The sequence below is a fragment of the Mus musculus genome, chromosome 1 (genome assembly GCF_000001635.26).
Source record: "Mus musculus strain C57BL/6J chromosome 1, GRCm38.p6 C57BL/6J".
In the NCBI taxonomy this organism is placed as follows: Eukaryota; Metazoa; Chordata; class Mammalia; order Rodentia; family Muridae; genus Mus; species Mus musculus.
In genome coordinates this window covers 54,671,415-54,694,975 of record NC_000067.6, presented here as the reverse complement: position 1 = coordinate 54,694,975, position 23,561 = coordinate 54,671,415, and the positions used below count along the sequence as shown (strand labels likewise).

The 23,561-nt window shown below is 41.7% G+C and overlaps 1 protein-coding gene and 1 long non-coding RNA gene across 15 annotated transcripts in view; one reads left to right on the top strand and one right to left on the bottom strand.

Moving 5' to 3' along the window:
• Nucleotides 1-13,425, bottom strand: part of 4930444A19Rik — an 84,804-nt gene extending 71,379 nt beyond the window's left edge. For all 4 annotated transcript variants that reach the window (XR_003948657.1, XR_003948658.1, XR_003948659.1 and 1 more), the window contains exon 1: nucleotides 13,054-13,425. This is a non-coding gene — a long non-coding RNA (RIKEN cDNA 4930444A19 gene). The remainder of the gene's footprint in view (nucleotides 1-13,053) is intronic.
• Ankrd44 (ankyrin repeat domain 44) overlaps nucleotides 1-23,561 on the top strand; it is a 283,644-nt gene that overhangs the window by 234,008 nt on the left and 26,075 nt on the right. For all 11 annotated transcript variants that reach the window (XM_030254997.1, XM_030254994.1, XM_006496071.4 and 8 more), the window contains one exon: nucleotides 13,785-13,856. In XM_030254997.1, the coding sequence (XP_030110857.1) occupies nucleotides 13,785-13,856 (72 nt within the window). The remainder of the gene's footprint in view (nucleotides 1-13,784; nucleotides 13,857-23,561) is intronic.

Sequence of the window (23,561 nt, the reverse complement as noted above, 5' to 3'; positions counted from 1 at the left end):
AGTCCTTCTAGTTACAGGGAGAAAGGTGATCAAGTGAAAATCATGTCTTCTGTTGGCTCGACAACCCACTGGTAGGTATGTCCAACCTGCAGCCTGCAGGACACATGTGTCCCAGCATAGCTATGAACAAAACCCAACACATCAGTAGATAGCATCCTCATATTGCTATGACAAAGGCTGGGCATTTCTAGATGTTAGAGTCAAGCCACAGGAAGAGCCCAGGGGTTCCTTTGACATCTGCAGAGGAGAAGCCAGAGAAATCAGGGGTGGGGCAGAAAGGAGGGTTCCTGTGAGAAATGGTCCTTTTCTATAAGGGCAAGGTTGCTGTGCATTGCACCTCAGAGTCAAAGAAGAGCTGGCTGGGAATCCAGTGTGATTGTTTCCTGATCTCATGACTGCACAAGCTCTGTCTGCTCTGATCCTTATCTGGCAAGCTCCTCACAAAGGGAGAGACTTACCCAAGTAAGTTGTTTAAAAGTTCCTGAGAAAAGAATTGATCATGGGATGGTGAGGAGAGACTGGTATGGGCATCTCCCAAGAATACTGATCAGGCACTGCAGAGGTGGCTCAGTGGTTGAGAGCACTTGTTGCATCTTGGGTATTCTAAGTTTCTGGGCTAATATCCACTTATCAGTAAGTATATAAATATATAAAAGAACACACATGATATAAGTGCATATCATGTGTGTTCTTTTGTGATTGGGTTACCTCACTCAGGATGATAGCCTCCAGATCCATCCATTTGCCTAGGGATTTCATAAATTCATTCTTTTTAATAGCTGAGTAGTAATACTCCATTGTGTAAATGTACCACATTTTCTGTATCTATTCCTCCATTGAGGGACATTGGGTTCTTTCCAGCTTCTGGCTATTATAAATAAGGCTGCTATGAACATGGTGGAGCATGTGTCCTTATTACAAGTTGGAACATCTTATGGGTATATGCCCAGGAGAGGTATTGCTGGATCTTTCAGTAGTACTATGTCCAATTTGCAAAACACATGAAACTCAAGAAGAAGGAGGAAGACAAAAGTGTGGATATTTCATTCCTTCTTAGAAGGGGAAGCAAAATACCCATGGAAGGAGTTTCAGAGACAAAGTTCAGAGCTGAGACTGAAGGAAGGACCATCCAGAGACTGCCCCACCCAGGGATCCATCCCATAACCAACCACCAAACCCAGACACTATGGCAGATTCCAACAAGATTTTGCTGACAGGACCCTGATATAGCTATCTCTTGTGAAGCTATGCCAGTGCCTGGCAAATACAGAAGTGGATGCTCATAGTCATCTATTGGATGGAACACAGGGCCCCCAATGAAGGAGCTAGAGAAAGTACCCAAGGAGCTGAAGGGGTCTGCAGCCCCATAGGAGGAGCAATATGAACTAACCAATACCCCCAGAGCTCATGTCTCTAGCTGCATATGTAGCAGAAGAGGGCCAAGTTGGTCATCAATGGGAGGAGAGGCCCTTGGTCTTGTGAAGATTCTATGCCCCACTATAAGGGAATGCCAGGGCCAGGAAGCAGGAGTGGGTGGGTTAGAGAGCAGGGGGAGGGGAGAGGGTATAGGGTACTTTCAGAGAGGAAACCAGGGAAGGGGATAGCATTTGAAATGCAAATGAAGAAAATATCTAATTTAAAAGAAAAAACTTGTTGCTCTTGTTTGGTTTGGTTTGGCCCTGGGTTTGGTTCAAGGCACTCACATGATGGGTCACAACCAACCTCACTCTAGTCAGAGGGTCTAATGCCCTCTTCAGGCCTCCTCAGAAACTTCACACACATGGTGTAAAGATATAAATTCAGGGAAAATGTTCATACATACTTACATACATACATACATACATACATACATACATACATAAATACATACACACACGCATACATCTTTTTTAAAAGATTGTAAGACTTTTGAGGATGTGTGTTAGGGTTGGGCTGGTGGAGAGAACCAAAGTATACTTTTCAAAAGAATGCAAAGCACAACTCACCTACAAAGAGAGAAGGAGAATCTATTAAAGATTTAAAAAGAATTCTCATTAAGTAGTGAAAGAATGAATAAGATGCAAAGCTCACCTAAGGACCATTTGAGAAACATCAGTTAATGCAGTGGTGGGATGGGACTACGAGGCTACACATTAAACTAGTTAATATCCCAAAGGACAACAACGGTAACAACTGGGTTTTCTTTCCTAACAGCTAGGGATAGTTTGTATCTCTGCTAGGAACAAATCTACAAGTTAATATGTAACTTTGCAGAGAATCAGCCTTTAATTAGCATTAGACTATCAAATGAATGGTTGACTAGGCATGTTAATACTTTTGAAAAGATAGGGAACTTTCCAAGTTGACTTATGTACAAGTTTGGACATCTGGGGCATATGTCAGTGGTAAGTGCATGCCTAGCATATGGGAACCCTGAGATAGAGCACCAATGTTCCTCTTAACAGTGGGGCATCTATCAGTTGCCTTTGATATCTACCAGGCCCCTGTTGTTTTAAATCATGAACTCTTGTTACCAGTGCATGTTGGCTAACTAGCACTGACTTCTGTTTTTCCTCTTTTGCCCCTACATAACACACATACACACACACACACACACACACACACACACACACACACACCACTGCTACCACCACACATGCATACATGTAACACAAGAATGCATAGGAAAAAGAATTAAAAAAACATGAGATGCCTTTTTCACAGGTAGAATACAATATGTTGAACTTACTAATAGAAAAGGGTGACGTTAACTTTGAAATGCTCTCAAGATTCAAGAGATTAATAGATGTGATTTGCATTTGTTCCTTTTTTTAGAAACATCAGGAATAGCAGAGTTTTTTTCTACACTGACATTTTCTTGTAGTAAATGTTGCCATTATCAGAGTGGACTTGTGCACATTCATGACCATGTCCTAAGTAGGTAGGAAGGGTTCTCTAGGAAGGTTTTTGCTGTGTCAGCAACCAAGACAACCAATCACTTTGTATCAGGGCTGGTATTTCTAGAATTTACTAGTAGTTGTGGCCCACAGTATAGGTAGTTGGTTCTGCTCATAAAGCTTAAATAAAGAGTGTATTCTCTGATAGCTAATCTTCACTGTCAGCTTTATAGGAAACAGAATTATGCAGGGAGCAAACTTTTGGATATGTCTGTGGAAAAGTCCAGAGAGGTTCGGCTGAGTTGAGAAGTCCCTCTCTCAGTGTGGGTGGGACCTTCATGGGTTGTATCCCAATCTTTATAAAAAGGAGAAGACACCAGAAGGCCAGTTTTCATCTCCCTCCTTCCTGACTGTCCACACCATGTGCCCAGCATGCCTTGAGCTCCTGCCTCCAGGTCTGCCCACCATGATGACTTCTACCCTTTCTTAAACTGCCACCCAAAACAAAGGTTTCAGGTATCTTGTCAAAGCAACAAGAAAAAGTAACAAATTCAACTCCGCCAACAACAAAACTGGCAGGTATTGCTTTACAAAACGGACTGGAAATAATGTAGAAGACAGCCAAAGAAACGTCGGAAGTCACCCAGTTTATCCATCTAAGTTTTAAATAGAAATATCTCTTAATTTTTATGATAACAATGTTTATTCCTGAAGGAAGTTTAGAATGTGAGAAAGCGGGAACAGGAAATGAACACACCCTTAGTTGTGACCCTCTTCTCATCATTGTTAACCTTTTGGTAGATTCCCTTCACATTTTACACACATACACACAAACACACACACACACACACAAACACACACACACACACACACACACACACACACACAGTGATATGGATCATACAATCTTATGCACTGTTTTTTTCCCCATAAAATATTATGACAGTCTTATTTCAGTGATACTAATAACTCTTGGTCAATATGCAAATGAATAAGTCATATTCAGTTATTAGAAGTCCACAATTTAGCTATAGTTCCATAATTTAGTTTATACTGTGACTACTGTATAGCTGTGAGCATAAATCTTTCTTAGGATGCAGGGTCTGAAGTGGCTTTTACTGGGTTAAAAATCTCTTAACATTTTCAGAGCAGGACAGTTTTCATGCAGCTGGCATCTTGCATTGGCTTTTTCCGTCACTGTAAGTTTGATTAGCCTTTCTTTACACACCGTACAGGCTCTTATGCCTTTTAATTGGCAAGGAAATCAGCAGGAACTGAGCACACACTGGAGGGAGGAGATAAGCAGTCATCACAATCAGCTGCTAAGAGGAAATGGAACTGTAATCCAGCCAAGCTTCCAACAGCACCCTCCTCGATCTGTGTTATCGCCTCTTAATGTGGCATAGCGCTTGATTTACACACGTGAAGAGTTAATGGTTCCTTATTTTTGGAATTTGGGGTAGGGGGAGTAAGTGGAGAGAGAAATGAGAGTGCATTAAATTCATACCTTTCTAGAGTTAATGAGTTCCTGGGAGTATCTTTTTCCTGTGAAGGGATGTGAGCAGAATCGTGAGAAGCTAGTCCGTGCTGTTCTTGACGCGGGCGGCAGCATGGGGAAGCTCTTTGTTTGGGGTTCGGATGAGCATCTGCAGTGAGCAGAGAGGCCCGGTGCCCACAGATGTCACCATGGTTTGTCATATTAGTTCTGATATTAAAAGGCCTCTGGGATCTTCTGAAAGCTAACTATCCATTCAACCTAGGAAAGCTATTTCTGTAACAACCTAGACTATTATCTAACATGACCATAAGTTTGATGGATTGACAATTAACTTGTGTTTCTTAATTATCCTAAACAGTTTGTAGTAGCAGCTTTCAAATGACCAGAACTTCACATTGCATTTTTCAGAATTGCATAGGTACAATACCTAAAATGAGTTGATACATAGTATATTGTAACCAAATATAACCTTAATTTTGTAACAATATACAAAGATATATACCAATGGGAGATTTTTGGCTAGTATTAGCTCTATAGTTCCAGAGTAGATTAAATAATCTACCCTGTATTACTATTACTCCTATATTATACACTATACCCTCTGTTTTCTTTTCATCCCTTCTTCCCTCATTCCCCTTCACACTAAATAGGAGAGAAAGAAGGATAGAGGAAAGAAAAAAGAGAGAAAGAGAAATCCCTGAGTCTAACCTCCATTTTGCTTCTTCCCTGATCAAGATTATAGCAACTTGTAACCACACTCCTTAAATGATGACAAACATACATCATCCATTAAATGACCAAAAACTATCCACATCACCTCTTGCGAATGTGAATATGGCTCTCTTAAAAACGGTTTCTGCCGATTTGAGGTGTTATTTTCCTTTTGGGGGGCCCATAAAAAGTGGGATATTGGTCACTGTTAAGAAAGCTAGCTATAGCTTTGATGACCAGTCTTTGCATGCTGAGAAAGTGCAGGCTCAAAGGAATTTTGAAGGAAAGGTGGTATTGACACAATGGGGTGGTTTGAGACCAGCTGGCTCAGTCTCTTTAATAGGTGGATCTATTCTCTCTCTCTCTCTCTCTCTCTCTCTCTCTCTCTCTCTCTCTCCACACACACACACACACACACACACAAACACACACACACACACACACGCTGAGAAGCTAAGGTATGTTCTTGGGGTTGCCCAAGAAGCATTTCATCCCTAGGCATAAACAAGTGGAATATGAAATAGGACTTCTGGCAGAGGTGCCAACTTCCCAGGATTCTTTTCCTGTACCGAGCCCTTCATAGTCTGAGCAGGTTCTTACTGCTAAAAGATCAAGGACTCCATCTCCAAAACTCCTCTTGTCTTAGTCCCTGTGGGCATGTCTCCTATTCATGGACACTAAGTATGGTATCAGAGTCTAACCAGAAACAGGCAGAGCAGGGTTCTTTCTCAGATCCACTAGCCAGACGTTCCTGCTTTCACAGTCTGAACCACACTCATTCTGTTTTCTTAAACAGAACATTTAAGAACTAGTTTAGCTCAGCCTGAGGCCCTTGGGATCCCTAAATTTTTCACTGCCATATTTTCAACTAGAGAGAGTTTATACTATTTATAAAGCTTGGGTTTCCAGATCAAGTGCAATATTTATGTGTTCCTCACAGAGTTCAATGAGATGGTTGTTGCACTGGCCTAGCAACCAGCCAGCCTACCACTGAAGTTCATATTTATCCTTTATTTTGTTATCACAAATGCACTTTGTAAAAGACGGTTCGAACTCTGCTTGTTCCATCTGCTGTCTTCTAAGACATTAAGATGCTCTTTGAGTGAGCCTTCTAGTCCTGGGGAAATGCCTCTAGGTTAAAAAAAATGTGCTGAAAATTGTGTAAGCTCAAATACAGCCATCTGTCTTCCCTGGCTGAACAAGATGCTGAAGGTCAGGGGTGGAGTCACTCTGCAGTCCCAGCAGTCAGGGCTTGAGCCCATGGGCTCAGAACCAGCCTGGGAAACACGAAGCTATCCCCAACAACTGCAACAGCAAAATCTAGCTGCCGAACCAGCTTCCACATAGTCCTATGAGCCAACCTATGATCAAGATGGTTGGAAAGTGAATTTGCTTATTCTGTCTCCTTTCTACTCATCGCCTCATCTGTACCTGTCTGTGGGACTTGGGAGTGGCTGTAATACTAAATCTTCTGGGTTTCTGTACCCAAAAAGAGTCTTGGCAAACTGATGCTGGTTGGACAAAGCAAAAAAAAAAAAAAAAAAAAAAAAAGACTAAGCGAGCTCAAGCTGTGTTTTTTTTTTTTTTTTTTATGTAGAGGCTTTATAGTTGATTGCTCAGTTGAGAAGAGAATGAACTTCAGAATTTTAGAGGTAGCAAGAGATACACAAAATAGTCTGTAAGATGGTTTTATTAAGGCAATCCTCAGGATAGGTACAAATTTTATCGAGTCCATAAAAGTCTTTGGCATCACATTGGGTATGTACATATTGGATTTATGACATTAGGTCTGGGTATAGTTCATTATGAATCCATGGACTGTGTGAATTTGGATAAGCATGTTAATTGGAAGTATACTTAAGGGAAAGTTAAACTGATATCCTTTCTATCAGATATGTAGTCATATCCCCTGATTTGTAATTCCAAGATCTCTGCACTCACTACATCCTGCAAACTGCTCTTTGGCATGTGGTTTTACCTAAACTAGTCTGTGGAAGAGCCATTCCATTGTATTCATTCATTCGTGTGTGTGTGTGTGTGTGTGTGTGTGTGTGTGTGTGTGTGTGTGTTCTATCTTTTTATTAGATATTTTCTTTATTTATATTTCAAATGTTATCCCCTTTCCTAGTTTCCCTTGTGAAAAATCCCCTATCCACTCTCCCACTCCTGCTCCCTAACCCACCCATTCCCGCTTTCTGGCCCTAGCATTCCCCTATTCTGGGGCATAGAACCTTCACAGGACCAAGGGCCTCTCCTCCCATTGATGACCAACTAGGCCATCCTCTGCTACATATGCAGCTAGAGCCACGAGTCCCTCCATGTGTTTTCTTTGACTGGTGGTTTAGTCCCAGGGAGCTCTGGAGGTACTGGTTAGTTCATATTGATGTTCCTCCTATGGGGCTGTAAACCCCTTAAGCTCTTTGGGTGCTTTCTGAAGCTCTTTCATTGGGGACCCTGTGCTCCATCCAATGGATGGCTATGAGCATCCACGTCTGTATTTGCCAGGCACTGGCAGAGCCTCTCAGGAGACAGCTATATCAGGCTCCCGTCAACAAGCTCCACAACTATCCACAATAGTGTCTGGGTTTGGTGGTGGTTTATGGGATGGATCCCCAGTTGGGGCAGTCTCTTCAATCTCCGCTCCTAACTTTGTCTCTGTAACTCCTTCCATGGGTATTTTGTTCCCCTTCTAAGAAGGATCAAAGTGTCCACACTTTTGTCTTCCTTGTTTTTTTGAGTTTCATATGTTTGTAAATTGTGTCTTGGGTATTCTGAGGTTCTGGGCTAATATCCACTTATCAATAAGTATATATCATGTATGTTCTTTTGTGATTGGGTTACCTCACTCTAGGAGCCATTCAATTTCTGGTTTTGACAAAGTAGTCTGAGGTTGATCTCTGTAGGGCAATGCTATTTTCCAAACCTATTGCAAGCTACAAACCATATCATGAATTGTGGTATGAGTACTCTGACTCTCTCTGGCCCACATATGCCTCCAGGGAGGGGTTAATGCAACATATAGTGTCTGAGATGCATGGAATCTCTGCCCTACTCCCTGTGGTTGATATATTCAGCATCAGATTGGCAATTGGGAAGGAAAGTTAATTCAAATCATAAAAGCTAGTTTTAGATGTCTTGAAGTTGTTTTTCTTTCTACCAGGTCCACACTGTCTTCTTAACAAAGGACAAGTCTCTAAAGGAAGGGAGAAGTTAGTGGACCAGGTCCCAGTTAATGTCCCCATGGAATAAGACAAATAATTATTGCTCTTCATGAAACAGAGTCACACAGATTAAAAGACATTTTGATGTTAGAGAGAAAAAGGTTCGTGTGCTTAAAATACACTCTACTTTGTTTCCTGTCCCTGATTCCAGACTTCTGTGAAATACCAAGAAGTTTCAGCTGTCTGTTCATCTGAAGGCACTGTGGTACAGGCTAGAGAAGCAGGTGTGAGTTAGACCAAGGTTCCATCTCCTCATCTGTCACTTATTGTGCCCATGTGAGGGTGCTAGTTTTGGAGACTGCTTTAGGCTTGATTGAGATGACTGAGTAAGGTTCATGAAGTTCTTGGTTTAGAGTAATTGCTTAGTAACTTAGCTGTCACCAGTGTGTCTGTTGCCATCATTTGTCACGGTCAGTACCTTCAGCGTTGTGATCATTGTTGTCATCACTCTGTCTTCACCTCCCTGTCCTGGTTTTCTCTTGCTTCTGTCAACATTTGTCCACTTTCAAGTCCTCATACAACAGTATTCTTGGTGTTACAGCCCAAATCCCTCTGCCTTTTCTCATTGCACATTCTTCCCAAACAACCTCATATACAAGGACACTTTAAACAAGATCTCTATTCTGAGCTGCATACTTTTATATTTAGCCGGCCATGAAACCAGTGGTCATGACCCCTTTGGATTTGAATGTCTCATAGGGGTTTCCTAAGACCACTAGAGAACACAGATATCCACATTACAGTTCATAACAGTAGCAAAATTACAGTTATGAAGTAGCAACAAAAGTAATTTTCTAGTGAGCGTCACCACAACATGAGGGGCTGTATTAAAGGGTCTCAGCACTAGGAGGGGTGAGAAACACTGCATTAAATTAAACATATCCCACTGAATAGCCTCACTATTATTCAAACCCTAGTTCACTGCACAGGTCTCTTCTATGACCTTGCTTGTTCTTTCTTCTGTTACCAGCTCTTCTATCACCAACGCTGGTAAGCTGGATGTCATCCCTGATTGTAATCATCTCACGCTCTCTGACGTTCAACCAATGAAGCATGTATATTCTACTTTCTAGATCCTTAGTGCTGCATGGGTAGAGTCTTTGATCAGAGCTGTGATCTCAGAGCCTAGCACAATCCTCAACAAATAATTATTGAATGGATTCTGCTCACGAAGGAACGACTGAGACTTCTGCTTCCTTTTGCTTCTGTTGCTTTTTCCTTAATTTGAGAATATTGGTTCTTTCCAACTTAAGACATGATTTAGAAATTCCACAGTGGAAATATAACTGGCTCCCCATTTCTAGGGTTGAATTCTTCCCCCCTCCCAGCATCACTACAGTTATTGTTCACATTGTACCCAGAATGGCTTTTTTTTTTTATCAAAAAAGCCTAGAATGTGATCATAATTATGGTTCTTCCCTACCTACATCATTTTATTGACTGAATAGTGTCCTTATTCTAAATCTACATTTAAAAATAATCTCCCCAATTACTCTGAAAATGACCTAGAAGCTGAGAAGATAGTTCATAAACATGCCAACCTGAATTTGAATCCCCAGAACCTGTGTAGAAGTCAGACCCAGCAGAGCATATCTGTAATCTCAGTAGCAAGATGGGAGTGGAGACAGGAGGATCACCATCAGCTCACAAGCCAGCCAGGCACATGCAGCACAAGCAACAGATAGACCCTGTCTCAGCCGAGATGGAAGGAGTGACCTGACACTTGAGGTTGTTGCCTGTCTTTCACCTGCATGGCATGCTCCCTGTGCTCATGTGTGCGTTCTGTTGCTTGAACATTCTTTCTTTCTCAACCTGGATTGCTCCTACTGTTCAGACCTTAGGCTGGGTTTTATTCACTCTGACTTTTATAATAGGTTTTATATTGGGCTCCTAAATGGTCTCTGTACAGGTCCCGGGCCAGCTCTCTTCCTCCTGGTTTACCTGCTAACAGCTCTGGGTTTTCTGAGAGCCTCCAAGTTCTATCAGCTGCTCACAGCACAGACTGAGTTCTGGTGCTTCCTCCCACCAGTATTTGCTGACTGAGTGAAATAAGGCCTCACGTGCTGGTAGAATGATCAAACTATGTGTGGGGGAAAATCTTATTCCAGAATAAACATCATGGGGACATACCTAATCTGTGTATTCAAGACATGTTGTCTTCCTGCCCCTGTTCATCGTGTTTGTAAAAGTGGGGGAAATGGTTCCGTGTTCCTTTGGTTACGGGTTCATTCTAGGACAGGATTTGGAGCTGGTACACACTGTCAATTCCAGGAAGTCTTGTAGGTGATAATGTTGCAAAACAAAGAACAGATGTTTACTGGCCCTGTCAGGCAGCAAAGACTCCTTTTATTTCAGCTGTGTAAGAGAGATGGGTTTTTTAATCAGTGCCTTTGAAGTTAAAATTAAATTTGTTTTCATTATTTTAGTATATCCTGAGTGTAAAGTCTAGATTCTATTCTCATATCAATGAGGAACAAACACAAAATATCTCATATTTCCAATGTAGTTGCTTCCAATGTAGTATCTGTAGGTTTAAAATGGCATGTTTTGAGCTGTTAATCTCTATACTTGTTAGTTAATCTACCAATGTCTCTTAATGATAACATTCTGTCCCATGCATATTGACTCTGGAAAGGTGTTCTGTACCCAACTGAAGATCTGAGGACATCATTCTTTTGGTTACATGGAAATTTAAGAACTTGTTTTAAAATAGAATTGTTTTAGTCATTTTACTGATTACAATATGGTCTGGTTTGCTTCCTCTGTGATAAAACACTGACCAAAGCCAATTTGGAGGAGGAAAGGGTTTATGTCACCTTACACTTTGTAGTCTTTCGTTGATGGAACTCAAAGCAGGAACTTGAAGGCAGGAACTGAAGCAGAGACCATGAAGGCACTCTGCTTGCTGGTTTGCTTCACTGGCTTTCTCAGCTATTGTTCTTACATAACCCAGGCCCATCTGCCTAGGGAAAGTACTGCCCACAGTGGGCTGGGCCCTCCTTAGCAACCCTTAAATTTTCCTCACAAATGGGGTCTACAAGCCAATCTGATGGAGGCAATTTCCCATGTGAGGTTCCTTCTTTCTATGCACATCTAAGTTTGTGTCAAATTGACAAAACTAACTGTGACATGGTAACAACATATACTCACTGTGAGGACAAGAGGTTGGGAAACAGAAAGAGGGAGTTAAATGTTCTCCAATTCTATTAGACTGTGCATGTCTGATGTTTCCTGAATACATTGTGTTCATTTGGGTGGGGGTGTTGTTGTTTTAAAGTGAAATTAGTGTTGTTTGCACTTGTGGCTTTGGAATGTGTGTTTCACTTGACAAATTTAAGGAATTTCAAGGACGGAAGTGGGTGATATTCTTTTTAGGAAATTTTGACTTTCAGGGTTTGAATACTGTAATTCTGCCTTTATCACTCTTTTTAATAAGAAAACCTCAGTTGCTAGGTATGATAGCACACACAGTATGTAATTGCAGCACCTGAGAGACAGAAGCAGGTAGGTCTGTGAGTTCCAGGCTAGACAGGACTATACAGTGAGACACTGTCCCCTGCCCCCTGAAGAGTTAAAATAGAAAACTTCTATAAAAATCTGTGTCGGCTTCATTTGCAAGACATGAAAACATGATACCTATCTGAAGAATAAAAGATAGACTTTTATTTAATGGGTGTCACAAGGCTATTAGAATGTTTAGGAAAGTGAGTCTAGGCTGGACCTCTAGGAACAAGCCTGAACTGATGTATCGTACTGGCTACCTCATTCCCATAATACTGGAGAGAGCGAATCCGAAGGCAGCCACTACAGTGTCTGACTCAAAGACACACACCTTTGCTGATATGTAGGGACACTTCTGCCTCTAGAGCCATCCAGATTTCTGGCTGGATGCACCCTGCCCTCATCATGGATGTCGGGTATCATCTCCTCTTTCTTCTCTACTCTCACTGTTCTGTGGCCTGTGCATGAGAAGCTGAAAGACAAGCAAACACAACTCCACAACTGGGCTCCCCTTCAGAATGACAGGAGCTTAGTCTATCAGTTTCTGTCTTCCAACATTCAATTAGTGCATTTCATTGCCAGAACTTATTTCTTGTCTTGAGCCTTTGCTCTAGACAAGGTGTTATCTAGAAAATGTCATTTTTGAGTTGTCTAACCTATGCCACATAGGGCAGTCCATGCCCACCCACCAGGAGAGTCTGGCGTGGACATCACTAGCCATTGTGATCACCACACAGCCATCCAGGCTCTGGATATTGGACTGCTGTGCCCTTTGTATGTACCCCACATGTGAAAAAGAATTTGAAGGCAAGAGAAAGAGGATCAGAAGGGGTGAGCCTACCCTTTGTTTCTCTTCATATATTCTGCTCAGATCATGGCATCTCGATCTTTCTGTCTGTTTGTCTGTCTGTGTTGTGTCTGCTGAGGCCTTCCCTGGGCACTGTAGTTGCAGTATGATCCCCCTCAAGCCCTTTAGACCCCATCTCTGCAGTGTTTTCATAGCACCGTGTGCTATATAATGAACTCTGTAACTCTTATTGTGTGTCTTCCTCCATGAGAAAGTTGACTTTTACTATTGGAACTTCAGTCCATTGCACAACATCTAGGCATGTAGTAATCATTCATTAAATGTTTGTGACATGAATACATTTCTGTATATATACCTCATGGTACACTCATCTAAGTATTAATTGGGGATTTGTTGCTAGAATGAAAAGTATGCAGAAGTAGTAAAACAGGGTCTTACCCACGTGTCCTTCCCGCAGTCGTCCACAAGCCTGCCATTAGCCTCTAACTCTCCCGAACCGCAAGGTGATACTTGTTCCTCCAGTCCCCTCATTCAACATATCGTCCACTCCATACATTTCATTGGCTCTTCTCCCAGTGCTCTCTTGTTACAGTATGGTCTCTCTAGAGCCTGCAGACTCTACATGTCACCTTGGCGAGGCCTTCTGTCACCGTGGCTTAACCCTCCACCTCATAATCCACCACCCTGTTTTGTTTTCATGATGTCACTGCAGATGCTTCTGTGTTTTATGTTTGTCTCTGTGTTTTATTTCTTTTTCTAATCCATGTCATTTCAATAAGGAGACTCACCAGTCTTTCCGACGTTATTTCTAGTACATGAGTGTTTGATAATGGAATAAACACTAGCTATTATTTTCCACTATAATGAATTCTCTCAGTGCAGTGGATGTAATGTACATTACTTTTCTGGACCAGCAAAGCTGAGCATCTTTTCAAGTACAAATTTTTTTTTTTTTTAAGTAGCTAGTACGTGCCAAGTTGATGTGGAAACATAAATGCTTGGCTTGCCTGTCGGTTTGAGGTGGGTGACTCTTGATCTCTGACCTTGGTTTGCTGATACTCTGTATAATGTCTTAGCGTTTGAAGCCTCCTCTCTCATTTATGTCTGCGTTAGTGTCCAGAAACCACAATTCCTTAGTGACTCTTGCTTTTCATTTTTTGTCGCCACAGCTTTTGGAAAGAACCAACACTGGCTTTGAAGAATCAGATGGCGGTGCTCTCAAGAGTCCACTCCACTTAGCAGTAAGTGAACAGCTGTGGAAAGGTTCCTCTGTTTTTCTCATAAAGAACAAGTTCCAAAAACTTACCCTGGTCTTAAGATGTAGCCCCCAAAAGGCAATGGTCAATGTTAATGATAGCAGCAGGAGGGTTGAAAGCATGGGCTTTCGAGAGAGACTACGTCACCTTCTAGATCTGCCTTCCCAGCTGGTGCCCTTAGATATAGTTACCTACCCTGTCCGCAGTGTCCTCATCTGTAGAATGGGAGCAAATAAAAATATGAAGCCTTTATAAAGTTGTTACCACATAAGATGTAATATATGATCTGATCACCTTAAGCTCTATTCATTTTTTATATAAAGGAAACATCTCAGCTAGAGAGATGTGATTATAGAATAACACATAAACATTAGACCTAGGAATAATCAAATGTCACATTTTCAAATGTCACAGCTAAAACCTGTGTGGGTTTTAAATAAAACTCTGTGAGAATAGAAGGTGCAAGTTTAGAATAGCAGCTCTGTCATTCTTCCTGGATTTGCCACTGGGCCTCAGAGGAGGGCTCTGGCTCCAGTTCTCACACTGAGAGAGCTGGAGGAGCCATTATAGTCCTCATTAGCAAAGCCTCCACTTCACCTCCCCGTAATCAAAGGGAAGATCTTTGACACTCAAACTCTTCAATGGGCTGGGGGAGTTATCACTCCCATAGCCCTGCTTCAAATGGTATCTGGTTCACCCTCAGGGATCAGCAGCTGTTTGAAAGACCCCTGCTGCCTGGCAGTCATACCCAGCCACAGCCAGCTCTCCTGCCCACCAAGCTGCTGAAAGTTGAACACTCAGTCATGGTCTGGTGGTAGAGGTGGAGGTGGTAATTAGATGTATCTTTATTTAGTAAATACAATGGAACAGGATTCAAGAAGAATGGGAAGGGGCCAGGTCTACATTGAACTGGTAAGGTTTACCTATATGATGCCCAAACACTTCTTCAGTGTTCTGGTGAGCCTTTAGAGAGGATGTTTCATTAATAGACACAGGTAGACATTCATGCAAGATGAGAGGAGACAAGGCCGTTATAGAAGGGAGTGTCCAGGGCCAGAGGAGCCCACCCTCCACTGCCTGTCTCCACACATACAGAAGAGCACCTACAGAAGCCCACTCAGAACCTCTAAGACACCCATCAAGAGCACATCCACTATACACATAAACAAGTGCACAGGCACACATACATTTTGAATGCTGTGAAATGAGCCATCCATCTTAGTTCAAGGAGGTAGACTTAAGTGGAGAAGGAGAGTGGATGGTGGGTGTTCCTGTGGACAAAGCTTCATTGCAGTTGGCTGGAAGAGCAGAGAAGTCTGCTCTTTAGAATCCCTGTGCAGCTGTCAGCTGTGCCTGAGCAAAGATTCCCCAGAGCTTGGTATGCACAGATGTAGCTAGCCCTAGCTGCCCTTGGTGGGGCCACGTGGGAGTATTACCCCTTTGGATATGGGGCTGATTGCATTACTACTGAGAAGAGAGTTTCTAGGTGTCCAAAAATTCTATCATCTTTTTTTTTTCTCTCTCAAAAATTACTTGCTTTGTGCTTAGCATGCCAGGTACACTCCTGAGCTCTTTGGATCTCCACTAATAGAAAAGGGTGGTAGAGTCATGGCAAAGACTGGGCTTTGGTAGTGCCTCAGCCGGCAGGGGCCTGAGAAGACAGAGAACACTATTCACATGACCAACTCATCCAAATATGGTATTCTCCACTGCAAATTACAGGGAGCCAGTTAGTTAAAGCTTAAAGACCCTTTTGAGTTGGCCGGTTTATTTGTTAGCTCTGTAATGTTGTCCAGGCACCTAAGGCCTTGTGTCTCAGTTTCCCCATTATCAGAAGAAAGGAGCAGCAGTATGTCTTCAGGGGCCATCGTGGGAACAGCTTGAGCTAATCCAGGTAAAGTAATCAGAGGAGTGCCTGATGGCTAGTGTGTGCCAACAGCCAGCTTCACCCACATGTTTTCACATGAGTCTTCTCCTCCGTGTGACACACACTCTGGCTGTGAACAATGCCAAGCACCCTTCCAGGAGGAGATAGTACAGGGAAGGGACCCAGCTTCTGTCCTTGGAGAGGTCCCCATGCTTGAGAGATCTTAGACAAGCAACAGCATGACAGACAGCAGTAAGTGCTACAAGAGAAAAGAAAACAGAATCCATGAGATGGAATGTTGAGGTGCAGGTAGAATGCTCTTTTACAGAGCACAGAGAGTCACACTTGCACATTGGGCCTGAGAGCGATTCACATTGCTACCTGACAGAGGAAGGTTCTGGGCACAAGAGTAAAACTCTTAAGAAAGAGAAGACTTGGGGTGTCCACCGAACAGCAATGTAGCTACCATAGAGGGAACTCCGACTTTTACTCTGAGAAAAATAGAAAACACTTGTGGAGATTTGAGGAGATGAAAGAGGGTGGCGTGAATTGCCTCAAAGATCGCAAACTTACAAAAGAACCGAAGCCAAAGCCAGAATTGAGAGTGACTTTGCCCAGAACGATCTCAACTGACCTGTTCTAGAATTATTTCATTCTTCTCGCTACATCACCAGTTCTCAACCTGTGGGTCTTGACCTCTTTGGGGGTCCCACATCAGGTATTTCTGCATATCATATATTTACATTAGGAACCATAACAGTAGAAAAATTACAGTTATAAAGTAGCAATGAAATAATTTTATGGTTGGGGTCACCACAGTGTGAGGAACTGTGTTAAAGATTTGAAGCACTAGTCTAGATGCTAACACTTAAAGTTATTTTCTTCAAGACACACATAAACACGCTCATCACCCTCTCTAGGGTTTGCTGGAACATTTTGTTCTTGGGTGGAAGCATTCTAGCAGGGAAATTGAACCAGATGCCCCTAAACCTTGACCCATAAAGAGACCTGACCTGCCTTGAGCTCCTATTTCCTGCCTGAATGATTTGAGTCTCCAGGGTTATCAGCTGATAGAATTTCATATTCATTTCATCCACTTGAAAAAAATTAAATTAAGAAATGAGGTTATGCAAATGGGAGGCTCCAGCTGTTGCAATTTCCAGATGGACCTCTGGTGTCCCTGAAAATGTGTTAGGCTCCCAAATTCCTTCTCCTTGTTTGCCCATAGTTTCCATCTTAAAAGGCTTAAGCGAATTAATCGTGATTAATAAATTTAAGTTGCCTAATGAGATATTTCTTGAAATAGTTTAAATTAATAATTTAAATAACTTTAAAGTTTAATGCACCAATGACATCTCAGCATAATGAAATTTACCCCTACCTAGGAAGCTATTTTCAATGCTTACCTGCTGGCAAAGGGAAAAAGAAAATCTTTCTCTCCACTGGAGTCTCCCTGGGTACTATCCAAAACAAAATGAATGCCAGAGGTCATCATCATTGGTGGGTTTTGTTCAGTGAGCTTTGTTTGTTTGTTTGGCTTTAAAAAAATGTTACTGGATTTTTGGTTTTATTTTCATTTTTTTTTTTGTTTTTGTTTTTGAGACAAAATAAGAAAATAAATTTGGGTAGGTAGAGAGGTGAGAAAGACTGGGAGGAGTTAGGGTAGTGGGAAAATATGCTCAAAATATACTGTATGAAAAAAATGTAAGGGGAAAAAAAGGAGCTGCAAGCAAATGAGGAGGCAGGAAAATTCTTCCTGCAGGGGAACCTGGCTTTTGAAGCATTCTGAGTATTTTCATGTTCCTTGTGTACAAGACCATCCGAGCTGGATTTGAAAAGCTGCACTAATTAGCCGGGGTGCATCTATTGTATTTTATACTAAGCCACTTTAACCTGAAAACAACAAATGGATTGTTTTAAAGTGCAAGGATTAATGGGGACCATGCAGGGGCAAGTGCCTTCATTACAGCTGTCCTTCTAGAAATATGTCCTGCTTCCTGCCAGGTGTTGCTCCTGTCCCCTGTGTGTCTAAACCTAACTGTGCTAGCAATTGTTCTTCGTCTACATGCATTGTGAGTTCTCCTAGGCTAACTTAAGTGAACAGGAATGAAAATGTTTACTATTCTTGTCAGAATGGCAGGGGGCAGCATTTGACAAAAGTAGCTGGACCCTGCTGCTCTCTGCTGGGCGTGTTTCCCTTCAGCATGGAGTCATGAGTTCTCAGTCAGCTGATCCAGTAACTACCATTTACCAGAACAGTGGAAGGTGGGAGGCCAAGGTTTGGAAAGTTAGTTCTCAAAAGAGCACCGGATTCACATAGGGAATAAATTCTAACAGTCTGATTTCTGTGTGGATGTATCTGTTACTCAGTTCTTAGCTTCACATTAGATGCTTCTGAGTTGGCCTGTGTTGGTAATGGCTACACTTGGTACAGGATATATGGAAAACATTTGACTATTTTCTTTTCTTTGTTGATGTTTGGGATTCCCCATGATATGAGGCCAAGACATGCACCTTCCTGCCATATTGCATGTCCATATTCTCTCTCCAGAGGGCTTCTGGGTCAGCCTGCTTTACCTGAAACCTAGTTCTTCCACCCAAAGCCACATACCCACAGCATAACTAGGTTACTCTGCTCCTCCGGGTCCTCATCAGTAAGACAAGAATGAAAGGAGCATCTAAACTACACACTGGGGTGAGCTCACAGCAAGCAGCAGCTAGTGATTGCTTTAGAATTTAGGGTATAATACAAACTTCCTGTCCTGTGCAGTTACAGCTCTTAACTCACAGGAATTGTTTTCCTGTCCCTAAAGATGCAGTAGTGTATAGTAAAGGTTCAGTGGCCTCGGAAGATGTCCCCAGAATGTCCCTTCTTCCTCCATAGCTAGGTTCAAGACATTTCACATTTCCACAGAGCTTTCTGCAGAAGGAACTTAAGTCTTTATTCAGCATTTGTTATTCAGCCCTATTCCATTATAGGCAAACACAAAAAATGTTTAGCCTTCCAGTCAATCAAGTGGAATTACCAAGGGAAAGTGTGTGCCTGTCAGACTGCGGATTCTGAGTTCAGAGCCTGGAGCTGTAATGACCTAAGGACTTTTTAACCTCTGAAAACAAATGTTTACAGTAGATGCGGTGACTTGTATATGCAGTTCCACACACAAGCTAGGGCAGGAAGACTAAGAGTTTCAATCCAGCCTAGGTTGCATAGCAAGATCCTGTCCAAAATAAAATAAAATAAAATAAAATAAAATAAAATAAAAGATATTTATAGGTCATAAACAAGATGTGGAAGTGATTGGCATGATGCCCATCACATAGAAATGAATGGTTGCTAATATCAAAGGCAAATCAACAAATGCATAATTGGTATTTCATGGCAATAAGTGCTTTGAAGACGATGAATTAAGTGGGCTGAAGCGTAGATGATCCTTTTATATGTGCTGGGACGCTTCCCTGGTAAGGTGCTGTCTGCATAGAGCTACTAGGACAGTCACAGGGCTGTCTTGATGAAGCACTTTCCAGGCAAGGAACAGAAAGTGCAGTTGCAATGGCCTGAGGAAAAATTCATGCACTCAACCATAGAGGGCAATGTGGCCACCCAGAGCCTGAATGTGCTCCGACTGCATGCAGGGGAAGGCCAGAGCTAAGCACTGGATTGGTCTTGGCAGGTTTTGGATTTTTCTGCTATCAAGAGAAGCGTTGAGCTGTGTTTGCAGCAAGCAGTTTGACTGTAGAAAGGTTTCACCTGTTAATGGTGTCCATGACAGATCACCAAGGGACAGAGAGGGAGGGGACACTTTTGCTGGAGTTCTGGCAAAACAGTATGGGAAGAATGTGCAGTGGGCAGACTTAGATATCTGTCTCTGAGACACAGAAGAAATGGTAACGGTGTCTTGTGAGTGGCGTGGAGGGCTGCTACTGTTCACACAGCATCTTTGAGGACAGTAATGTGGTGGCCTCTGGTGGTTCCCGAGAACTCAGAAATGTGCCATGTGAGTTCTTCCTCTGGCGAGACACGGCCCACTCAGACTAAGGCAAGGCACAGAGGGTGCTCCTTGTCAGAATCCATTCGCACTACTGTCCCAGATACTTGTTCAAGGTTGCAATCAAGGCGTAAGAGTTAGGAAAATAGATGTGACAAAGGGCTGTGGTCTGATAGTGAAGCTGCCATTTGCAGATGGGAAGGCTGCGGGCAGAGGAGGTTTGGGGAAAGAAATCCAGGATTCACTGTACAATGCAGACACCAAGCAGAGTTGGACCTATACACTTAGGAGTACAGGGAGACCTGGAGACAGGGATATAAATAGGGACTCATTATCATATGATTTATAGTACCTGTTACATAGAGGGCACAGTTAATATGTACAAGTTATCCTAATCACTGACAAAGATAACAAAACTAAAACTTTTACTTTTAACTTATCAGTACTCTTAATTCTTATGGATTCTTTTAAACTTAATTTTTGTTATTGCTGTTAACTATACTCTGGGGAAAATTATCTAAATTATTTTAGTAAGTTTTTTCAATTTTTATTAGATATTTATTAGATACTCTCTTTATTTACATTTCAAATGTTATCCATTTACCTAGTTTCCCCTCCAAAAATCCCCTATCCCCCCACTTCTCCTCCTGCTCCTCAACCCACCCAATCCCATTCCTGGTCCTGGCTTCCCCTATACTGGAGCATAGAGCCTTCACAGGACCAAGGGCTTCTCCTCCCATTGATGACCAACAAGGCCATCCTCTGCTACATATACAGCTAGAGCCACATGTTCTACCATGTGTTTTCTTTGATTGGTGGTATAGTTCCAAGGAGCTCTGAGGGTACTGGTTAGTTCATACTGATGTTCCTTCTATGGGGCTTCAGAGCCCTTCAGCTCCCTGGGTACTTTCTCTAGCTCATTCATTGGGAACCTTGTGCTCTGTCCAATGGATGACTGTGAGCATCCACTTCTGTATTTGCCAGGCACTGGCAGAGCCTCACAGGAGACAGCTATATCAGGCTCCTGTCAGCAAGCTCTTGTTGGCATCTGCCTAGTGTCTGGGTTTGGTGATTGTTTATGGGATAGATCCCCAAGTGGGGCAGTCTCTGGATGGTTGTTCCTTCAGGTTCTGCTCCAAACTTTGTCTCTGAAACTCCTTCAATGGGTATTTCATTCCCCTTTCTAAAAAGGATTCTGAGCTTCTGGACTAATATCCACTTATCAGTGAGTGCATATCATGTGTGTCCTTTTGTGATTGGGTTACCTCACTCAGGGTGATAACCTCCAGGTCTATCCATTTGCCTAGGAATTTCATAAATTCATTCTTTTTAATAGCTGTGTAGTACTCCATTATGTAAATGTACTACATTTTCTGTATCCATTCCAGAAGCTTTGCAATTTTATGAGGTCCCATTTGTCAATTCTTGATCTTCCAGTACAAGCCATTGCTGTTCTGTTCAGGAATTTTTTCCCCTGTGCCCATATCTTCAAGGCTTTTCCCCCACTTTCTCCTCTAAGTTTCAGTGTCTCAGGTTTTATGTGAAGTTTATAAGTGGAGTTCCACTTATACTTGAGCTTTGTACAAGGAGATACGAATGGATCAATTCGCATTCTTATACATGATAACCACCAGTTGTGTCAGCACCATTTATTGAAGATGCTGTCTTCTTTCCACTGGATTGTTTTAGCTCCTTTGTCAAAGAGCAAGTGACCATAGGTGTGTGGGTTCATTTCTGGGTCTTCAATTCTGTTCCATTGATCTACCTGTCTGTCACTGTACCAGTACCATACAGTTTTGGGGGTTTTATTGTTGTTGTTGTTTTGCTTTTTTTTTTTTTTATCATAATTGCTCTGTAGTACAGCTTGAGGTCAGGCATGGTGATTCCACCAGAGGTTCTTTTCTCATTGAGAAGAATTTTTGCTATCCTAGGATTTTTGTTATTCCAGATGAATTTGTCAATTGCCCTTTCTAACTCTGTGAAGAATTTAGTTGGAATTTTGATGGGGATTGTATTGAATCTGTAGATTGCTTTTAGCAAGATAGCCATTTTGACTGTATTGATCCTGTCAATCCATGAGCATGGGAGATCTTTCCATCTTCTGAGATCATCTTCAATTTTTTTCTTCAGAGACTTGAAATTCTTATCATACAGATCTTCCACTTCCTTAGTTAGAGTCACACCAAGGTATTTTATATTATTTGTGACTATTTTGAAGGGTGTTACTTCACTAATTTTTTTCTCAGCCTGTTTATCCTTTGTGTAGAAAAAGCCACTGATTTGTTTGAGTTAATTTTATATCCAGATACTTCACTGAAGTTGCTTATCAGGTTTAGGAGTTCTATGGTGGAATTTTTGGGGTCACTTATATATACTATCATACCATCTGCAAATAGTGATATTTTGACTTCTTCCTTTCCAATTTGTATCCCCTTAATCTCCTTTTGTTGTCTAATTGCTCTGGCTAGGACTTCAAGTACTATATTGTGTAGGTAGGGTTAGAGTGGGCAGCTTTGTCTAGTCCCTGATTTTAGTGGGATTGCTTCGAGTTTCTCACCATTTAGTTTAATGTTGGCTACTGGTTTGCTGTATGTTGCTTTTATTATGTTAGGTATGGGCCTTGAATTCCTGATCTTTCCAAGACTTTTATCATGAAGGGGTGTTGGACTTTGTCGAATATTTCTCAGCATCTAATGAGATGATCATGTGGTTTTTTTTTTCCTTTGAGTTTGTTTATATAGTGGATCATGTTGATGGATTTCCGTATATTAAACCATCCCTGCATCCAGATGAAGCCTACTTGGTCATGATGGATGATCGTTTTGATGTGTTCTTGGATTCAGTTTGCAAGAATTTTATTGAGTATTTTGTATCTATATTCATAAGGGAAATTGGTTTGAAGTTCTCTTTCTTTGTTGGATCTTTGTGTGGTTTAGATATAAGAGTAATTGTGGCATCATAGAACGAATTAGGTAGAGTACCTTCTGTTTCTATTTTGTGGAAGAGTTTGAAGAGTATTGGAATTAGGTCTTCTTTGGAGGTCTGATAGAACTCTGCACTAAACCCATATGGTCCTTTTTGGGGTGGGGGGAGATTTTTAATGACTGCTTCTATTTCTTTAGGGGAAATGGGACTGTTTAGATCGTTAATCTGATCCTGATTTAACCTTGGTACCTGGTATCTGTCTAGGAAATTGTCCATTTCATACAGGTTTTCCAGTTTTGTTGAGTATAGCCTTTTGTAGTAGGATCTGATGATGCTTTGGATTTCCTCAGATTCTTTTGTTATATCTCCTTTTACTTTTCTGAATTTGTTAATTAGGATACTGTCCCTGTGCCCTCTAGTTAGTCTGGCTAAGGGTTTATCTATCTTGTTGATTTTCTCAAAGAACCAGCTCCTGGTTTGGTTGATTCTTTGTATAGTTCTTTTTGTTTCCACTTGGTTGATTTCAGCCCTGAGTTTGATTATTTCCTGCCATCTACTCCTCTTGGGTGAATTTGCTTCCTTTTGTTCTAGGGCTTTTAGGTGTGCTGTCAAGCTGCTAGTGTATGCTCACTCCAGCTTCTTTTTGGAGGCACTCAGAGCTATGAGTTTTCCTCTTAGAACTGCTTTCATTGTGTCCCATAAGTTTGGGTATGTTGTGGCTTCATTTTCATTAAACTCTAAAAAGTCTTTAATTTCTTTATTTCTTCCTTGACCAAGTTACTATTGAGTAGAGTGTTGATCAGTTTCCACGTGAATGTTGGCTATTATTTATGTTGTTATTGGAGATCAGCCTTAGTCCATGGTGATCTGATAGGATACATGGGATTATTTCAATATTTCTGTATCTGTTGA